Source organism: Theobroma cacao, chromosome 9, assembly GCF_053813885.1.
Source record: "Theobroma cacao isolate CCN51 chromosome 9, ASM5381388v1, whole genome shotgun sequence".
Taxonomy (NCBI): domain Eukaryota; kingdom Viridiplantae; phylum Streptophyta; class Magnoliopsida; order Malvales; family Malvaceae; genus Theobroma; species Theobroma cacao.
In genome coordinates, this window is record NC_142647.1 from 5,257,729 (window position 1) to 5,276,227 (window position 18,499).

An 18,499-nucleotide genomic window follows, 5' to 3' on the forward strand; every position below is an offset into this window, starting at 1 on the left:
CGAGGAAAGTCATTTTATCATTAATGCTTCTTAATCTTTTGAACTATGAATAATTGAATGCATGATTTTATTTTAATATTTTGCAAACAAGTTGACAGATCTAATTACTTTGTATTCATATCTACTTATATTCTTAAATCAAATTGATTTACTTAATAATAGTCAAAACTTTTCAAATTTTGACAAACAATTGAAAATGAAAGAGATAAATTCCTTTTTTTTTTAAATCACATGTCATATATACTCTCAAATGTATGATTCACAGGACCATTATTTTTTCAAAAAATTAACTTGATGAAATGTGTAGTACTCATGTTTTTATTTTTTTTATGTTTCTCAAGATTCTCTCATCTATTTTATATGAGATTTAATCACTATGTCTACTTTTCCTAAAACACTTAGCGTGACATTCTTCTTACTCAATCTAACTTCACCCTCATCGTTGTTACTCTATTTGCCTCTTTTTGGAAAGTGTTTGGCATTAGTCAGGTTTAGGTTGATTTTGCTTTGATACCACTTTATCATGGAGTTGCCGTTATCTTTTCCTCAAAAAGTTAACTTGATGAAGTTTGTAATATCAACGTGACTCCATCCTTTTCTCAAAAAGTTACCTTGATGAAGTTCCCTTTTTCAAAAAGTTAACTTGATTAAGTTTGCAATGTTAACGACTTTTACTGTTGGCTCTTAGAGGAGAAAAGGATATAACCTTGCTTTATGTCTACTTCAATTTTGATATCTCTCATGAAAGATCTTATATCAATGAAGAGTTAGGTGTATTTTAATTTCACTTCTCATGATCACGTTTCCAACTTAAAATATATATCTATTAGATGGAGGAAAACTTTTACTTATAAACTCAAAACCTACCTTATTTCTTACTGACTTGAGATCCATAACGTATGCATATTGTGACCACTCAAAAGCAATGATATGATCCTTACCTCTAAAAAGATGATATAGACACCTAATAATGTAGAGACAGCTCATCAATAATCATACAATAATTTAGCAAACATGTGGACCAAGGAAGTGAAAGGCTTCCTTTGAAAGCAATTGCATTGTAGAATGTTTGGAAATATCATATGTAACGATCTAAGTCCAAGCATCGGCTTAGCAACTTATCAAGCCCAAACCACATGACCCTCAACAAAACAAGCTCAAAAAATGGGGTATCACTATCTCAACTACTCAAATCATCCACAAGACTAAGATTGCACCAGAGCAATGTGGACGCTTACATCGAATTGGTGTAAGCTCTGATACCATATATAACGATCGAAATCCAAGTATCGATTCAACAACTTTTCAAACTTAAACCACGTAACCTTCAAGTAGCAATGGTAATGGACTTAAATTATTATATAGATTTTAACAATTATATTCACATTAGATGTGAGATGTGGGGTTTCACAATCTCACCTACTTAAATTCTTGATCACATTTACATCAGATGTGAGATATGAAGTATCACATCATATGAACGCTCGATTGATTTTGAAAAAACTATAAGATCGCTCTCTATACAAATACTTAAAAGTTAATGTTACTGTTGGCATCATCTTGATCTAAAATAATGATCTTATTAAGTGATAGATCCTTTCAACAGTTTTGAGGAAATGGACGTAGCTTATGATGGATGGAAATGTAACACTCAAATTAGTGTTGTTACTCATGGCTTTTATCAGGAATGTGCACATTAAAAAAAACAAAGATATGAGACAAAAATTACTTTATGTGCATTCTACCCTTATGGTCATCCCAATTTCAGATGAGGAAACAACTGCAACTAAGATCTGAGGTGCTAAATATTAATTAGAGTGAAAATTATTACAAACATATATATATATATATATTCTTTGTTGATGGCATTAAAAATCCAGGATTCTTGCTTGAACTTCCCCAGATCTTCGTTAAGGCTTGGCCAGTGATTTTTAATTAGAGACAGAGCGATGAAATTCGTTAGAAATTAATTAGCCGATTGTGGACATCTTTCTTTATCTCCATCCACTTTTCCTCCTCCTTTTAAAGTCAAACTTTCATCAAACCCGTAAATTCATTAGGCTCAAATCTGGGATTTCCTTTTATTAATGATAGATTTACAACAAAGAGGCATCTCCCCAAATTACATACATAGTTGAGCAGAAGGATGGTGCAGCGATATTGACAGGGAATATGCACCTAGTTGTACACGTAGGTTAAGTAATTAGTACACTACATTAGTTTCCTCGAAAAAGAAAAGTAAACTACTAGCAGTCAAGCTTGTAGAAGTCCAGGTTATTTGCCGAGATGCAGCCTCGCCAGCATACAAGTAGCGAACCTATTGTTCAACGAGATCCTGATCATCAAATTCATTGAAATGAAATGTCTCCTTATGAGTAGTCTCTTTCTTTCACTATTTGAGAAAAAGAATAGCAAATAAGATCATATACATGTAACTAATAAGTCATGGTGTGTGTATGTTGCGCACGTGTGAAGCAGTGCATACATGTGTGTCTGAAAGAAAGAGAGGGGGTGAGAAGGAATGAGATGGAAGGACTACATTAAGAAAAATCTCAAATTTTAAATTACAAATTTAATAATATGGACCATGGATGCAAATTGAAATTTAGAGTAATTACACCCTATCTCCCTATGATTTTCATGTTTTTCATTAAAAGCCTTACTTGACGGTTAACATCACTTGGTTTTGATCTATGATCCTTATATTATTATTATTATTATAAGGGGTTATAGTACTAATCTTTCAATAAAATGTTTCATATTTTTTTTTTCAATCTTTCTATAATGCAGTGCCTTTTAAATATGAAATTATTTAAAAGAGGTTTAAAACAAAAGCCACATGTAACCGATCCTAAATTTCAAGACAAAATTCGCAATTGTTACCTTCAATTGAAGTCATACTGAATCAACATTATTGCTACCCGACGTGCTTCCATCCATCAAATTCTGAAGCAAATGAGCCGTAACGTACTCCTCTTCAGCATTCTTGTCCTGATGATTAGGAAGATGAGCGCTTTGGAGTAACATTTGCAAAACTGTTCTCATGCAGGGTCTTTCTGAAGGCAATGTTCTAGTGCAATAGATTCCAAGTTTGAAGACATTGCACATTTGATTCAAGTGACAAGCTTCCCTAATACCTTCATCTAATGCATCTACTATTGAGTTGCCTCCTTGGAAGTAATCTTGAGCCCATTCTGCAAGTGATCTGTATTCATCTCCGTAGTTCGCTTCTCTTCCCGTTGTTAGCTCCAAAAGGACGACTCCGAAGCTATAAACATCGATCTTCTCGTTTATTCTTTTTGTACGAGCGTATTCTACAATTCAATTCAAAATAAATATAATGTTTAACAAGAAATCTAGTTAGTAGAAATCGATGACTGAAGCATATATCCGAAAGAAGTCTAACAAACTCACCGGGGGCCATGTAGCCAAAGGAGCCAGCTACCACAGAGATTGATGTAGGTTCTCCTTGTTTGATTAACATCTTAGCAAGACCAAAATCAGCAATTTTGGCATTGAATTCGGAATCTAATAGGATGTTGCTTGATTTCACATCTCGATGAATAATGGGTGGAGAGCAACCATGATGCATATAGCAGAGCCCTTGGGCCGCCCCAATTGCGATTTTGAATCTCTTAGGCCAGTCCAAGGTGATAGCTGATGCTCGATGCTTATCCAACCATAGGTATAGGCTACCATTTTCCATGTATTCATAAACAAGAAGTTTTGAATACTCACTTGAAATGCAACACATCAGTTTCACTATGTTCAAATGCCTAGTTCTACTCAATGTCATAACTTCAGCTCGAAATTCCTTTTCCAGTTCCTGCCCCAACTTTTTGTTATTGCAAATCCTTTTAACAGCAACAAAATCATTATTGCCAGTTATACCAACTCGGTATACTTCTCCTGACCCCCCTTCTCCGATCTTGTTTGTTTGATCTTTCAGTGCTGACAAAATGATTTCTACTGTGAAATTCAACGTTTGGAAAGCGGTGAGCTCCCATATGGAAGAAACTAATGCCCGATTTCTCTTCCAGTAAAATTTAGTCATGAAGAATAAAAATGAAAAACTCAGTGCAAGAACTGCTATCACAACACTTGAAATCCAAATAAGATTATGTGGATAACTTACGCTTGAGTTTTTCCGTGAACCACATATGACAAGGTTTACATTTGCATTAGTTGCACAGAGACCGGGGTTGTTCAGGAAGCTGTTTGAATATGCAGCATTTTCAAATTCTCTTGGAATGCTCCCAATGAGATGATTGGAAGAAAGGTTGAAGGGAGTAAACCTTAGACGACCAAGTTGAGGGGGAATTTGGCCAGAAAATTGGTTTTCTGACAAATCCAATCCCTTAAGGTTCGGTAGAAAACCAATGGTCTCTGGAATTTGTCCAGAAAGTTTATTTCTACTAAGGTTTAGAGTTTGGAGTGATTTCCATGAGATTATATCAGACGGAAGGAAGCCATGGAGTTGGTTTTGATCAAGCAAAAGCATAGTAAGAGATGGAAGAGCTGTTAGTTCTCTTGGAATTGCACCATTAAAGAAGTTGTTACTGGCAATAAACACAGAAAGGTCGCTCCATAGATTCACTTCAACAGGAATTTTTCCAAAAAACCTGTTGTTACTGATCTCGAGTCGGACGAGACTGTGTGCCACTTTTCTGGGGAGCTCATCTGTGAAGAAGTTGTCACTTATCCTCAACTGTGACAAATTCAACGATGTCCATAGACCACCAGGAATGTTCCCAGTAAGACTATTGTTGCGAATGTCAAACATAATTAAGCTATTACAATTACCAAGTGATTTTGGCAATTCTCCAGTAAGATTGTTATCAAAAGCTACAACTCCTTTTAACTTACCTCCATAGCATAAATGCTCAGGCAACATCCCTGTAAGCCTGTTAGAAGCAACCTCAAAATACTCGAGCATTGAATATCGACCAAAATCTGGAGGCAGAGTGCCCGATAGATTGTTGCTGAACAGTCTAACGTCTGTTAGTGTTGAGATTCGTCCAATGCTTTCTGGAATTTCACCTGACAATTGATTAAAAAACAAAACTAAACCCAATAAGTTTTCTAGTTTTCCAATATCATCTGGAATCCTTCCAGTTAATTTGTTTCCTGAAAGATCAATCACAGACAGATTGGACGCTCTAATTACTTGAGGGATCTCTCCGGATAAGTTGTTTCTGAAAAGATACATCCCCTTCAAATTCTTTAACGAGAACAAAGCATTTGGGATTTTTCCCGTTAGTTCATTTTCAGATAAATCCAATACCTCGAGAGCTGTCATAGCTCCAATCATATCAGGGATGTCACCAATTAAGTTTGCTTTACGCATCCATAATGTCTTCAGCTTCTTCAATTGTTTGAAACTGGAAGGTAACTTGGATGGCAGCAAATTCGTATGATATGCCAATCCCAAAAATTCAAGTTTAGACAAGTTACCAATTTCTGGCGGGAAAGAACCATTGAACTGGTTGGAACTGAGCTGAAGACTCCTTAGGTCCTGTAACCGTCCAATGGCTACTGGAATTTGACCAGAAAAATTATTACCCATAAGGTTCAAGTTCTGGAGCTGACCTAGGCTGTCAATGTCATCAGGGATTGTGCCAACAAAGTAGTTTTGAGAGAGATCCAGGTACTCAAGTTTGGAACAATTGTACAAAGTTTTTGGAAACTTACCTACGAGGTTGTTGTAGTTAAGATCAATGGATGTAAGTTTCTTAAGGTCACAAATGGAAGATGGGATTGTTACACCGATGGTCTTGTTAGCAAGGTGTAACTCAGCGACTGAGTTGTTGATGCAGGTGATCTCAGGCCAGCTGCAATGGTAGGAAGAGTTTGACGACGGGATCCAGTGGTTGATGGAGGATGGATTTTGCCAGTGACGCTTTAGTTCAATTAGGATAGCTTGTTCTTGAGCATCATGCAGTTGGGAGCTTGCATGACTAAGAAGGACAACAAAAAGGAGGGCAATGAAATGAATTGGGAGGACTGTGGCTTTTGTTTTCGACATTTGGGACACGGGCAAGTTTGAAATATGTATAGGGTTTGCTGCTATGAGTGAAATGTGTATCAGAATCCCACAGAAGCTTGGAACTGTAAATTAACGACTATATTTTCAAAGCTTGAGTGAGTGAAGAAGGGAAGCATCTAAAGGGCTGTGCCTTCTAAGCTTCAGCCCTTGAATATATATAACATGTTGGGAGTGTTAGGATAATTCGGGCACTTGATATCACAGTCCAATTACAATGGCGAGCTCCATTTTTGAAATGATTCTTGTAGACGACCAGGACCGTAACGAACACGCTTATTGTAAGTGGCTGGAATCATAGGACCGTTCAGTATAAAGCTATGGTTCCATCCAATAGGTGGAACCGAGAAAGACTTCTATTGACTTATTATTTATTGTCAAATATATTTATTTATTTTCAAATAATAATTATATATAAAATATAATATATTTAATGTATAAAATTAATTGTTTATAAATAAAAAACAATTATACATGAAAATTGATTATATATATAACATAATTAATATTTTAATTATATATAATTGATATTTTGTAATATTAATTTATAAATTATTCAATACTATTAAATTAAAAAAAATTAATGAAAATAATCAATACAATTAGAATCTTTATATATAAATCGGAGAAATCTTATTAATGGTTTTAATAAAAATCATTTGATACAATTAAAATTTTTATAAATTTACAAATAAAATAAACCTTTATTAATATAAATAATAAAAAATATTTTAAAATGATCATTTAAAAATATACTGAACAAATATGATCATTCTCCATAATCAAAAATTTTTTCAACATCTATACTTTTATATATATTATAAATAAATAAATAAATCCATAAAGTGGACTACACAGATTATCAATCTTCCAAAAGGTGTATCTTCTTTTTGGGGCATTGAACCTTCCAAAACGTTGTTTTCTAGTGGAGGAATCAAGAAGCATGCTATTACCACACCCAATGAAAAAACAAAAAGGTTAGTACTAATTTGTTTTGGCCTCCCAAGATGTTGTTTCAAGTTTCCCATGGACGGCATAGTCTAATCTAATAATGCATATATAATTGAGTTATAATCATTTTATGTTAACAATAACAACTATTATGATTCTATATCCAAATTATGCTTTATCTTTTTCTTTCGGCTCTTTCTCTTTAAGCCTCAAGTTTGTATCTTAAAAATGAGATGGGATCTATGGTGGGGAAGATAATTCGTATTAGTGGGGGTATTTTGGGGTTAGGGGGTGGGGGTTAGGGAGGGGAGGAGAAAGAGAAGAAAAGGCGAAATGCAAATACCATTTTAAACAAAAGACCAAAGAAAGTATTGCCCAAGGGTGACTTTTTGACACACTTTACTAAAACACACACCCAGACATCAGATTGATACTTTCCAGTATCATAACCACGAAGAAAAATTGACTCTTGACTGGGGACTGCAATCAAAGAACACTTTCATGGCCACTAACCAAAGTGGAATGGTCTTGCTACTAAATTCAATCTCACCATTAGCCCGTATCTAACTCATGGAACACTTTCTTGGCCACCAGTTGTAGTGGAATGGTCTTACCATGTTGTTTAATTTAGATCTTCACTGATAATGCAATCAAAGAACACTTGAATGGCTACCATTTTCATTAGAATGGTCCTGCTACAGACTAGGTCCTTCCACTTTCTTTCGTTTAATAAGATACTGGCAGACTGATTGGAATCCATTTAGGTGGTTATCCTAATCAGATTTGCCTCATCAAGGGAAAAAGTTTTAGATGAATAAACGTAAAAGATACTTAGATCAAGTACATATATTGCAACTTAAGGGGCAGTTGAATCACTGCCAGTTAGAAAGTGTGTGTGAGTGTAGCATGATGATTATTACATAGTTCCTTTTGAATAATGTGTGTGTCCAAAGAAGAAGGCAATAAAACCAAAAACTGAAAGTGCTGGATGTCCAATTCTGAAGATTTTATTACCATGTGAAAATCTATGATAAAGCAAGTAAGTTTTTTTGTCATGTAACATTTACCTGCATGAGGAGGCATCCTCTCTTATTACAGAACCTCTTTATAAATCATAAACTCCCCAAACCCCTTCCTCCTTTTTCTCACTTTGAAACAAAATGAAGCCTACTAAGGCACATAAAATGTCAATTGCACTCGAAAATGATTGTTCTTTACTATTCGCCATATTATTCAAGTGGAAAACAGAAAAAAGAAGTAGATGGGATAGATCATTCATCACTCGCATACTGCCTATACATTAAGTAGAGGTATAATTTCACATAAATGGGGGATAAATAGTCTTAGAGGGAAAATTTGCTGGCTAGGTATCAAAGTCTTGCTTTCTTTTTCCGATAGTTGGGAATGGGGGATTTTAACTTTTTCTGAATAGTTGGTAAAAGGGGAATTTGAACTTGTGACCTTTAGAAAGTAAGGTGTGGCTAGCATCAATATATCATCTTGGCCACAAATCAAGTCATATTTAAGACAAGGAAACAAAGGCAACTATCTATAGGTATTATATCATAGCAGCTGAGTATAAAGAAGAAGACTACCTGAAGTCTGAACTACACCAGGGTAAGGCCTAAATGCAAAAGCAATTGCTTTTCACAAGTGTGTTACAAGGCTTCAGCAGTATTGAATTATCTTTAACATCCAAGCCATTTACTTCCAATTTTACAATAACAGGCATCATCTACGAACTCAAGCTCAAGCAACTTAATAATGAATGAGGAAAGAAAGTAAAGAAAAATTTTCCAGGGCCATTCAATGCATTGCTCGCAGCACATCTTAGATGTTAAACAGTAATTGTAGCAGCAAAAACACAAAGATTGCAAATTAGCTTATCTCGAGTTATATGATAGAGAGACCGTAAATGCCATAGTATTACCAGAAATTTAACAAACATATAAGCATTTAACAGTTTACCAGGTTTAAGAATCAAGGGTCACGTTGTTGAGCCTCTCCAAAGCCAAAATCAGAGCTTGGGTTCCCAAATTCCCTTCCCCGTGAGCCTTCAGCGACAAATAAAGCTGTTGAGCCAAAGCCAAACCAGGCAAAGCAAGTCCCATGTTTTGACACTCCTTTAAACAAATTCCCAAATCCTTAACAAAATGGTTCACGAAAAAACCCGGTTCGAAATCCCTCTTCAAAATCCTGCTCCCATACAAATCCAACGATTTTGAGCCAGCTGCCCCCGTCGATATCGCATCCAAAAACGACGCCACATTGAGTCCGGCTTTGTGGGCGTAAACGATTCCTTCTACTAATCCGACCATCGTCGATGCTATCGTGATTTGATTCGCTAATTTAGCGAATTGGCCTTTCCCGCTGGGCCCCATGTAATTAACCTTTCCCATGAGCGTAAAAAGGGGATTTAAGCGGCGGACGATGGCTTCGTCTCCACCCGCGAATATCGCGAGGGTCCCGTTCTTGGCGCCTCGGTCGCCGCCGGAAACGGGGGCGTCGATTGAGGAGCAATTCTTGGAGGAGGCAGCGGCCGATATTTCGACGGCGAGGGAAGGTTCCGATGTCGTCATGTCAACGAGTACGCCGCCGGGGCTGAGGCCAGAGAGAGCTCCGTTGGTGGGATCGAGGAGCACTTGGCGGACGTCAGTAGGGTAGCCGACGATGGAGAAAACAACGTCGGATTGGGCAGCGAGGTCATGTGGGGTTTGGGCTAGGCGCGCGCCCATATCGACGAGGGGTTGGGCCTTGGAGAGGGTGCGGTTGAAGACGGTGAGAGTGTATCCGGCGTTGATTAGATGAGCGCACATGGATCGACCCATTACGCCAGTCCCGATCCAACCCAATCGGGTGTTGGATGGACTGATGGGCTCGGCAGTGGCGGATGTGGCCATGGAACGGTGGAGGAAGGTGAGATGAGGAGGAGAGGGAGTTTGACTGTGCAGATAGTGGCGAGAGAGTGTGCGGAGTAGAAATGGTAGTGATCGCATTTTATTTTTCTCTGAATTATCTTATGATGTATTTCTTATCGTGTGGGAAATGGTAATTTACTAAAATTTTGATTCGATTTTGATTCTGTTTTTCTAGGACAATAAAGCCGGCCATATTTTGTCTTCTGCTATAAATATTTAACTAGCTTTTGTCTCTCTTAACACTGAATTACTTGGTTGACAAATCTTCAACTTTATATCATCAAACTTAGAAATTTAAGCTACCAAAAACTCTGAAATTCAGCAAACTTTTACCCGCCATATAAAGGAACCTAGTAAACCACCAGCATTCAGTCTTTGACTGATGGCAGTCCCTGTAATCAGGGTCACAGAAAGATGAAGTTGATTTCATCACAAAACAACTTAAGAGTTCCAGTCCAGTAGGATGAAAAGCTACTCATTCGTTCAATCTTTACTCTCGGAAAATCAAACAGACAATTTTTGTATCTAGCTGCTGACTAATCATTGTAACACAACTGCGGTTCCAACCAGTTCAGTAGTTACGATAGGGAAACTCAATCTTTTAGGAAAAAAAAAAAGATAAGGAAACCCAAAACAAAGCACCGTTTAAGCAAAAGACATGCAAGGGGAAGAGTATGCTGCGAAATACAATGGTTTCACTGGAAAGCATAATTTTGAAGATAACACTGCGTAAGGAAAACAAAAAACACTTTTCTGTGAATATATCAAAGTATGAACAAAATGTATTCAGCATAAAATTAGGACTTAAACTAGAGAGCAAGCAAACTCAAAGTCAAATAAAATTAATATGTAGCATAAATCTCATCTTGAACAGAGGGAAGAAAAGGAATAGCACCATCTTTTACTCAACAAAAGGAACAGAGGACATATTGGAGCCTCGTAAGTTCAAAACGCAAGGGAGAAAATTATTAATGTAATAAGTTCAGCATTCAAAACATCGAATAAGTCAGGCCTTATAACTAAAAGACATCATCGATATTTCACGGTTACCTAAACACGGCCAGCCATACTAGAACCAACTATTAACAACATCTAGCAAATATATAAGATTCAATTTATAAATCTGCCCACACATAATAAACCTCTTCAAGAACCATGTATTGACCTTTGATAGCAAGTCATGAAGCCATTAACAAAGAAAAACATGAAAAACAAGAAGACTGGGAAAGGATGATAACCAAATTCCATATTTCCACTAAGACAACAAAAATGAATGTCTCGTTTTTTTGTCCAAGCAGAAATGCCCCAGCATGATTACAAACGTATGAATGAATATGTTAACAATGAATGTCATTGTTTTCATGTCAAAGGGCAGACAATGGATAACTATGAAACGATTTTTACCACAAATCAATATGGTAACAAACAGAAATCAGAATTCATACAGCAAAATACTACTACTAGTTTATGAAACTATAAGTTAGATTCCTCAAACGATACAGAATCGCCAATTACTTATTATACAATGCTACAACTATACTTCAAAAATTCTTCAAAACAGAAAAAAAAAACAATGGAAAATAAAGGATTCTATCCTTTCCTATATCAAAAATAAAAACTTTAACCTCGTTAAATGCTCCATTTCACTTTAACTCAAAAGTCGGCACCGGCGGTGCATCAAAACTCTCCAAAATCTCCGTTTTGGACCCCCCGTTCCTAGCCTCCTCTTTCTTCTTCCCCCCATCAAACCACCCTCCAAACCAACCCGAATCCGAGGAAGATCCAACCTCATTTCCGGTCTGACCCGGCAAGCCCATTGGGAGTCCAACCCCAGGCCCAGGGTCTTCGATCATTACAGGCATATTTTCTTGGGCAGAGAGGACTTTGTTGAGCATGATCCCAGCTCCTTCAATAAGAGCCAATAGGACCCCACCGAAAAGAGCTGATCGGGCCGAGGAGCCGAGTCCTTGGCGCATCTGAAGGAAGCCACCTGTGGCGGCGCCGGCGAAGATGGAGTTCCAAGGGTCTTCCTTTTGGCGAGCGTAAACCATGGTGCAATCGAAGGCGGAGAAGAGACCACCCCAGACAGCGAAGCTTCCACCCACACGCGGTGCATTCATACGGACGGCTTGAGAGCCGCCGAGGAAGCGTGAACCAGTTGGCGAGTTGTAGACGCCTTTGAGGAAGTGGAAAGCCGATCCTCCCACGGCTCCCATCCCAAAGGCGCCGCCAATGTCGTCGAGGATGCGATCGGGGCACGGTTCCCGAGAGGTTTCTGGAGTTCCCATTTTGCAACGATTTTTTTTTTCCTTTTGCGTTTGGTTTTTCTGTGGGCTGGTTGGTTGAGGGGGTTTTGAAGGGGTTTTAGCTTTGACGCTGGTAAAGGGAAGAAGACTTTTCGAGGTTTTTCTGTCTTGGAGAATGGGCTTTCTTTGTGTAGTGTGGCCTGACGGAAAAGCCCCTCCGGAATAGTCAAAGAGTTGGGATATTTTCGATTAACGATGATTAATAAAGGGTATTTTTGGCCTTTAAGGATATTTCAGTCACTTCAGTAACAGAAAAAAGCGGGAGGTTTTGCAATGGCGGCGTCGTTTTATGCTTCAGGCTTCAGCAGCCAAAGAAACCTAAAAAGATAATTTGCTATCAGATATAGAGAAACAGAGCTGGAAAACCGCTAAAGAGAGCTTGTCTAACCATTGACGAGGAGTGGATAAGTTCATTGCTTTAGTTGTCCAAAGCCTCTGCACTTAATCCAGGTAAATTATTATTTCACTGAATTGCCGTTTCAATTACCAAATTCATCTCCTGTTTATTAAGTGAGCAGTAGTTCTTGCAATTCTATCTAAAAATGCGCACAATTTACTCTAACCTGACAAAAAGCCAAGCATTTCCCATTGTCGTTAGGTTTTCTTCACAAACCAAATGTATCAAACAATTTCATAGCTCAAAAACCCAGTCTTTACCAATTGGGTCTTGCCCAAAAACCTCACTAAACCCTTCATTAATTTATGGTTCCCATAAAGTTCTTCACTTTCACTCTAAGTCTTTAGAAATTGGCTGTATTGAAAAACCCAGAAGTATTTTAGGTGGGTTTAGGATGAGGAGTGCTGTACAGTGTTGTTCTTCTGTAAGAGCTAGAAGTCTATCCAGTTTACATTCGAAAAGAGTTGCTGAGGAGAGGGACTTAAGTAGAGCAGGAAAATCATTACGTTGGTTAGCCTCAGAGAAAGTTAATGAAGCAAAAGGGTCACATAAAGTGGCGATTGGGAAGACTAATAACCGTTCTTCTTGGGAGGAATCGTTGGATAGATTGGCAAAAGAGAATAATCATTCATCTTTGGAGGAAATACCAAAGAGGTTGGAGAAGGTGACAGTAGGAAATACTGGACAGTCCTCGTGGGAGGAATCAGGTGCATCTTTCTTTGGAAAAAAAGCTGCTTACCCACTGGATATTAAAGAAAGTAGAAAGGTAAGTATGGTGAGGGATCATCGTAATAGTAGTCGTGTGGGAGGGGATGAAAGCAATGAAGAAAAGGGAGTAAGAGAAGAGGATGAGGTTGTTGATGATCCAAGATGGGATAAGATTAAGAGTAGTTTTAGAGGAATGGGGGACATAAAGCCTGGGTCTGAGAAACCAGAGTTTCGAAGATGGAATAAGCAGGAAAGTTGGGGTCGAAAAACATGGAAAGAGGCTACTGAATCAACTGTACCTAAGATGGTTGGTGAAGGGGTTTATGGGGTGGGTCCTGTTTTGGCTGCATTGTCAGCTGGAAGAAGGGAATTTTATGCTTTGTATGTCCAAGAAGGATTAGATTTGGGTAGTAATAATAGGAAAAAGAAGGATAAAAAAGGGTTTGAAAAAGTGTTTAGGATGGCTGAAAAATTCGGGTTAAGTGTAAAGGAAGTGTCGAAGCATGATCTCAATATGGTTGTTGATAATCGCCCCCATCAGGGTTTGGTGCTAGACGCATCTCCTCTAGAGATGGTGAAAATAAAGGAATTGGAGCCTGTCTCAATTGACGAAGAGAAAGGTTCTCTTTGGATAGCTTTAGATGAGGTTACTGATCCTCAGAATTTGGGGGCAATAATTAGGTCAGGTTACTTCTTTGGCGCCTCGGGGGTGGTTCTATGTGCAAAAAACTCAGCCCCATTAAGTGGTGTTGTGAGCAAGGCAAGTGCTGGCTCACTTGAATTAATGGAGCTTAGATATTGCAAGAATATGATGCAGTTCTTGGTTTCCTCAGCTGAAAATGGTTGGCGGGTTCTTGGGGCTTCTGTTTCTTCTAAAGCTGTTCCCTTGAATGAGGTTTTGCCAGGTGTACCAACCATACTTGTTTTAGGCAGTGAAGGCACTGGCTTGAGGCCTTTAGTTGAGAGATCGTGTACTCAGTTAGTTAGGATCCCTGGAAACATTCCTGTGGATATAGCAGCCAGAGAGGTTGATGATCTGGGAGCTACAGAAGTAGATTCTGGGTGCTCAGGTGAGGAGTTCCAGTCCTTTTTGGCTGTGGAGAGCTTGAATGTCAGTGTTGCAGCTGGTGTGCTTCTTCACCACTTAATTGGAAAAAGCCATGGTATTAATTATCTGATAGATGACAAGTCAACTGATATGCATCAATGATATTCCATGGGTGCTGCATTTAGCTAGGTGTCTATGTTGTGATCTTTTAATGCCTATTGCCAAAATTTTATCTCCATTTGTAAGGCTTTCTCTAGAAAGGGAAGTAGTTTGACAATTCTGACTTTTCTTCTTTTTAGAGGAAAGATATGCGATAAGAGACTTAATATTGGTTATATGCAGAAAGATGCACATAATTTAAAGTTTATGGATTTGGAATCAAATTTTAACAATTTATTAGTTAAGACTGTTCAAGCTTTTTGATGGTCATTCTTTCATTTCCAATATGCTGCAATTATTATACGATTTGTTATCATCATAAGAGAGTTGGTAGAATCTTTGTTTATGCAAGAAGGTTCTCAATTTTGATTGATTCAACAGTTTCTTTTAGTAGGTGGCAAACCTAAGCATGCATGAAAATTAGAAACCCTTTATGAATGTAAGATGCTTGACTTTAAAGTTTTTTAGTTGCAAGACTTGGGCTTTCTCTAAAAATATTTGCTGGACCAGAATTTTTTTTGCTTTGTCAAGTTGCAATTCCTCATACTAGTGTGTTGCAATGAAGCCAGCTATTTCTGCTGCCTCTTCTTTCTTGTTCACAAAAATGCAGGACAAGATAGCATTGTTATCATCTATAATGTAGAATATGCGCTGATTTTTTAGCTTTACAGGCAGTGATGTCTAAGAAAATTGCCATCTTCAATACTATACTTTTGTGACACATATTTTTCAGGTTTTGCATAGTCCTTGATTTATAATTGCATATTGTCTTCGGTCTCAAAGAGTTCATGGTATTAATATTATAGTTGTGGGGATGCCAAATAAAATTACAGCAACTGCGACCATGGGTGCCTTTCTATTGGCCACATCGTCATGCTATCAAATCCCTAGAGATGAAGCTGCTCTCTAAACGGCTACTTTGGTTTTTTCTTTTTGTTTTCTTTTTTTTTTCAGAGGAAGAGTACGTGACAACTTGAAAATATAAGTTTTGATGCAAACCTTCATCCTCCAATCAACTTGGAAAATTTTTTTTATAATATTGGATGCTATCCTAAATTAGACAAGTGGAAATTACTCTTGCAAATCATTCATCCAATTCTTGTGGCAGGTTAAAGCTGGATTTTTTTTGTTCTTTAAGTGTGGCATAATGGCAATGCGAATAACCCCTTATCTTTGGCAGGAGCTAGAGTTTAAACTCGGCCCTGCTTGTTCGACCCTTCTGCTGGGCTAAATCCCGCAGCTTCAAGCAGTTGGCCTGCTACAAAAATATAGAAAGCTTGCTAAGCAGAAAACAATGGAAGAGTACTGAAATGACAATAAAGAACCATGATACAAGATTATGTAATCCAGTTCCATAAATGTTAAATTCGCTTGGTGGATCCGTGAAGCAATTGTCATAATCTCCGTTATCTGCTGCCCCGACATAATGGCATTTTACCCCACATTGGCTTTTCATTCTCAGCCTGGAAAACGAAGAAAAGGTTGTTTGTTGTTTCATGTGGTTGCACATGGAAAAAGAATAAAACATTCTAGGTAGATCTTTTTCCTGCAGGTACCTAATCCATTGACAACACTTGGAATGCGATGACAGATTCGGAAATTTCCTTGGACATTTAATGGTTACTGTGTGTGGTTTTTTTTAGGCTTTTGAAACTGCTGAATCGTGTTGAAATTTCTTATGATTTTGGTTTGATTCTAGTACAGATAATATAAACCCAAGTCAACAATTGTCTAGTGTTTTGCAGGACTAGTTAGAGTTCATCCACAAAGTCTTTTCAATCATAAAAATAAAACAAAAGAAAGAAGTTGAAAATCACCGCAGGCCATGATAATAATTTGGACTAGGAAAAGTTAATTCAACAACAAATAAATAAAATCCTCTGTGGCATATGGGTGGTGTCTATGGGAATGATTTCCACCTTTTCTTTACCCACTCCACAAGGATGGAGCACAAGTGGAAAGAGCAGGTGCAATTGCTCCCCGTGAAAAGCTTATCATTGAATCATCTTAACGAGGGGAAAGACAATAAACGCATAAAGAAGTGGCGGCAGAACGAATCTATCCAAACTCTGCGCGAGACTGGTGCGGAAACCTGATTGAAATTACCTTTTGCCCGATTTAACATTGTGGATGGAAAAAGCCTTCACACTTTATGAACTTCGTCTGTCCTTTTTCGGCCTTGTGAACTTCTCTAAAGCAACTGGAATGGATCATGGATGGACCTTTTCTGAAATCAAACTCTGTTTAGTCTCTCAATTTGGATTACATACAAATATGATTTTCAAGGTGATAGGAGTTATCTACGAATTTGCATCACGAAAATAGAAGACAGATTCGCTGTAGGGAAAAAGTTAATAGTTGATTAACTGAACAAGGCTAAAGACATCTGTTTGCTCGGGTGGCATTCCCCCATTGTCCATTATGGATTGGTCCCCTTGTAAAATGACTTTTTCAAGCTCCCAATCAATAGCTACATTACCTTGGTCCCTCTTGTTTCTCTAGCATAATGAACTGATTTGAACCTCTCTTCTTTGTAGCTAAGTTTACCTGTAACAGACTTATCATTGTCAAAGTCCCAATCAACAAAAATGTTGATTTTGTTCATTTGGTAATCAAGTAGTAAGCCTTACCTTCTCAAAAGGTTCAAGTTTTAATTTAGATTGGGATCAAGAAATCTAGTTGATACAGACCTCCATTATTTGTTCCATAAACTCGAATTCAGTTGAAGAAAATTTCAAATTTTGAAATGCAGCTTGAGGTATTGAAAAGCTGACAATCATTGTTTTAGGAGTCAAAGAATGGACTGGTAGGTTAGAATACCATCCATCCAATCCAATTCAACACTTGTCCATAAATCAGGATTCATTTAATCCTGGATGAACTTCTTTTTTTTTTTTTTTTTTTTTCTTTTTTGCCATTAAATATACAAAACAGTGGGCCACATGGGAGGCAAGTAGGCAAACCATGTTGTGTTTTGATAACATGATTTCTTCAAGTAAGAAAGCTGGCACCACCATGTGGGAATAACTCTGGGTGTATATTGCCTCTGCCTGCCTCAGTTGCTAATCCGGCTAATGCACAACATCAGCATTTCAAAAATAAACAGCACACTGACAGCTTATTAATTTCCACAATACACTTGCTAAGTGTCCACTGCATCTTTCTTGCAGGAGTAGCCAAAGACAACTGGCCCTCAGTATCATTCCACCATTATTGATAATTCTGGTCTTAATTAACCTTGTTTATCGAGTCCTGTTACATGTCATTATCATTGTTAACTTGGCATTCTCATACAGTAATTAATAACAAAAACAAAATTTTCTCATACAGTAAGCCCTACAATTCTGTTTGAAGAGAAAAGTTAAATTTGCTGAATTATTTAACTAAAAACCAAAATGTTGTCGAAATGAATCCCTTCAAAGGTTAAATTGGTGTTGCTTGGAAGGTAACATGACCATACACCATATACCGACCAACAGCGGAAATCAATCTTGAAATGAGCTGACAGTGTCTTAAAAACATAAGATTCTGACGTAATTTCGCAGATCCAGATGGGCATTCCTTGAAATCCCAATTAACAAACGAAGAACAAATAATATAGTGGTATAATATAAATATATTAATTTTATTCTTTTAAAAGTTGGACATCCATGCCGGGGTTCTTTGTTGTTACCGTTTGGCGTTTTCTTTCTTCCAAGGTTGACACACCACTGCTCTAAAAGCAAATTTATTAACCTAGTCGGATCACGTGATATTGTCTCTTGGATCTTTTATTTAATTATTGATATTTTAGCCTGTCTTAAAAATAAAAAAGGAATTGCTGATGCCACTCTTTGGCATTTTTTGGAGTGGACGACGGGGAATTTCTCACGAGAAAATTGCAGAGGGATTCTAATTTTTATACCCAAATTTTGATTCAACTATTTTTGGATATTATATCAAAGGAAAAATAAACAACTTTTGTTTTTG

The 18,499-nt window shown here is 37.5% G+C and overlaps 3 protein-coding genes and 1 pseudogene across 8 annotated transcripts; 1 reads left to right on the forward strand and 3 right to left on the reverse strand.

Moving 5' to 3' along the window:
• Nucleotides 1-2,056: 2,056 nt before the first annotated feature.
• On the reverse strand, nt 2,057-6,483 carry LOC18588509 (uncharacterized). Of its 3 annotated transcripts, none has more exons than XM_088809892.1 (3): nt 3,415-6,483; nt 2,884-3,314; nt 2,057-2,317 (listed from the first exon to the last, which is right to left on the reverse strand). In XM_088809892.1, the coding sequence occupies exons 1-2, from the start codon at nt 6,023-6,025 to the stop codon at nt 2,896-2,898; spliced, it is 3,030 nt and encodes a 1,009-aa protein (XP_088666018.1). In that variant the 5' UTR covers nt 6,026-6,483; the 3' UTR covers nt 2,057-2,317; nt 2,884-2,895. The 3 variants fall into 3 exon arrangements, with proteins under 3 accessions (XP_088666018.1, XP_017982270.2, XP_088666017.1); XM_018126781.2 differs by having other exon boundaries at nt 2,057-2,392; nt 3,415-6,482; XM_088809891.1 differs by having other exon boundaries at nt 2,057-2,335; nt 3,415-6,480.
• On the reverse strand, nt 2,057-10,065 carry LOC18588511 (6-phosphogluconate dehydrogenase family protein). Of its 4 annotated transcripts, none has more exons than XM_088809894.1 (2): nt 8,963-10,065; nt 2,057-2,335 (listed from the first exon to the last, which is right to left on the reverse strand). In XM_088809894.1, exon 1 carries the CDS (start codon nt 9,988-9,990, stop codon nt 8,968-8,970), a length of 1,023 nt encoding a protein of 340 aa, XP_088666020.1. In that variant the 5' UTR covers nt 9,991-10,065; the 3' UTR covers nt 2,057-2,335; nt 8,963-8,967. The 4 variants fall into 4 exon arrangements, with proteins under 4 accessions (XP_088666020.1, XP_007013030.1, XP_088666021.1 ...); XM_007012968.3 differs by lacking the exon at nt 2,057-2,335 and adding an exon at nt 4,900-5,040; XM_088809895.1 differs by lacking the exon at nt 2,057-2,335 and adding an exon at nt 5,046-5,064.
• A 1,285-nt stretch (nt 10,066-11,350) lies between these two features.
• On the reverse strand, nt 11,351-12,338 carry LOC18588512 (mitochondrial import inner membrane translocase subunit TIM17-2 pseudogene; annotated as a pseudogene).
• Nucleotides 12,339-12,356: 18 nt separating this feature from the next.
• LOC18588513 (tRNA/rRNA methyltransferase (SpoU) family protein) lies at nt 12,357-14,738 on the forward strand. The gene has a single exon (XM_007012970.3). The coding sequence runs from the start codon at nt 12,761-12,763 to the stop codon at nt 14,531-14,533; it is 1,773 nt and encodes a 590-aa protein (XP_007013032.3). The 5' UTR covers nt 12,357-12,760; the 3' UTR covers nt 14,534-14,738.
• The last annotated feature ends 3,761 nt before the right edge of the window (nt 14,739-18,499 follow it).

What these genes read in the sequence shown, in the direction of transcription:
- LOC18588509 (XM_088809892.1), bottom strand. Translation starts at nt 6,025, where the DNA reads ATGTCGAAAACAAAAGCCACAGTCCTCCCAATTCATTTCATTGCCCTC. An exon ending in CTTTGGCTACATGGCCCCCG is followed by an intron (nt 3,315 to 3,414) that starts GTGAGTTTGTTA and finishes ATTGAATTGTAG; the next exon opens with AATACGCTCGTACAAAAAGA.
- LOC18588513 (XM_007012970.3), top strand. Translation starts at nt 12,761, where the DNA reads ATGCGCACAATTTACTCTAACCTGACAAAAAGCCAAGCATTTCCCATT.
- LOC18588511 (XM_088809894.1), bottom strand. Translation starts at nt 9,990, where the DNA reads ATGCGATCACTACCATTTCTACTCCGCACACTCTCTCGCCACTATCTG.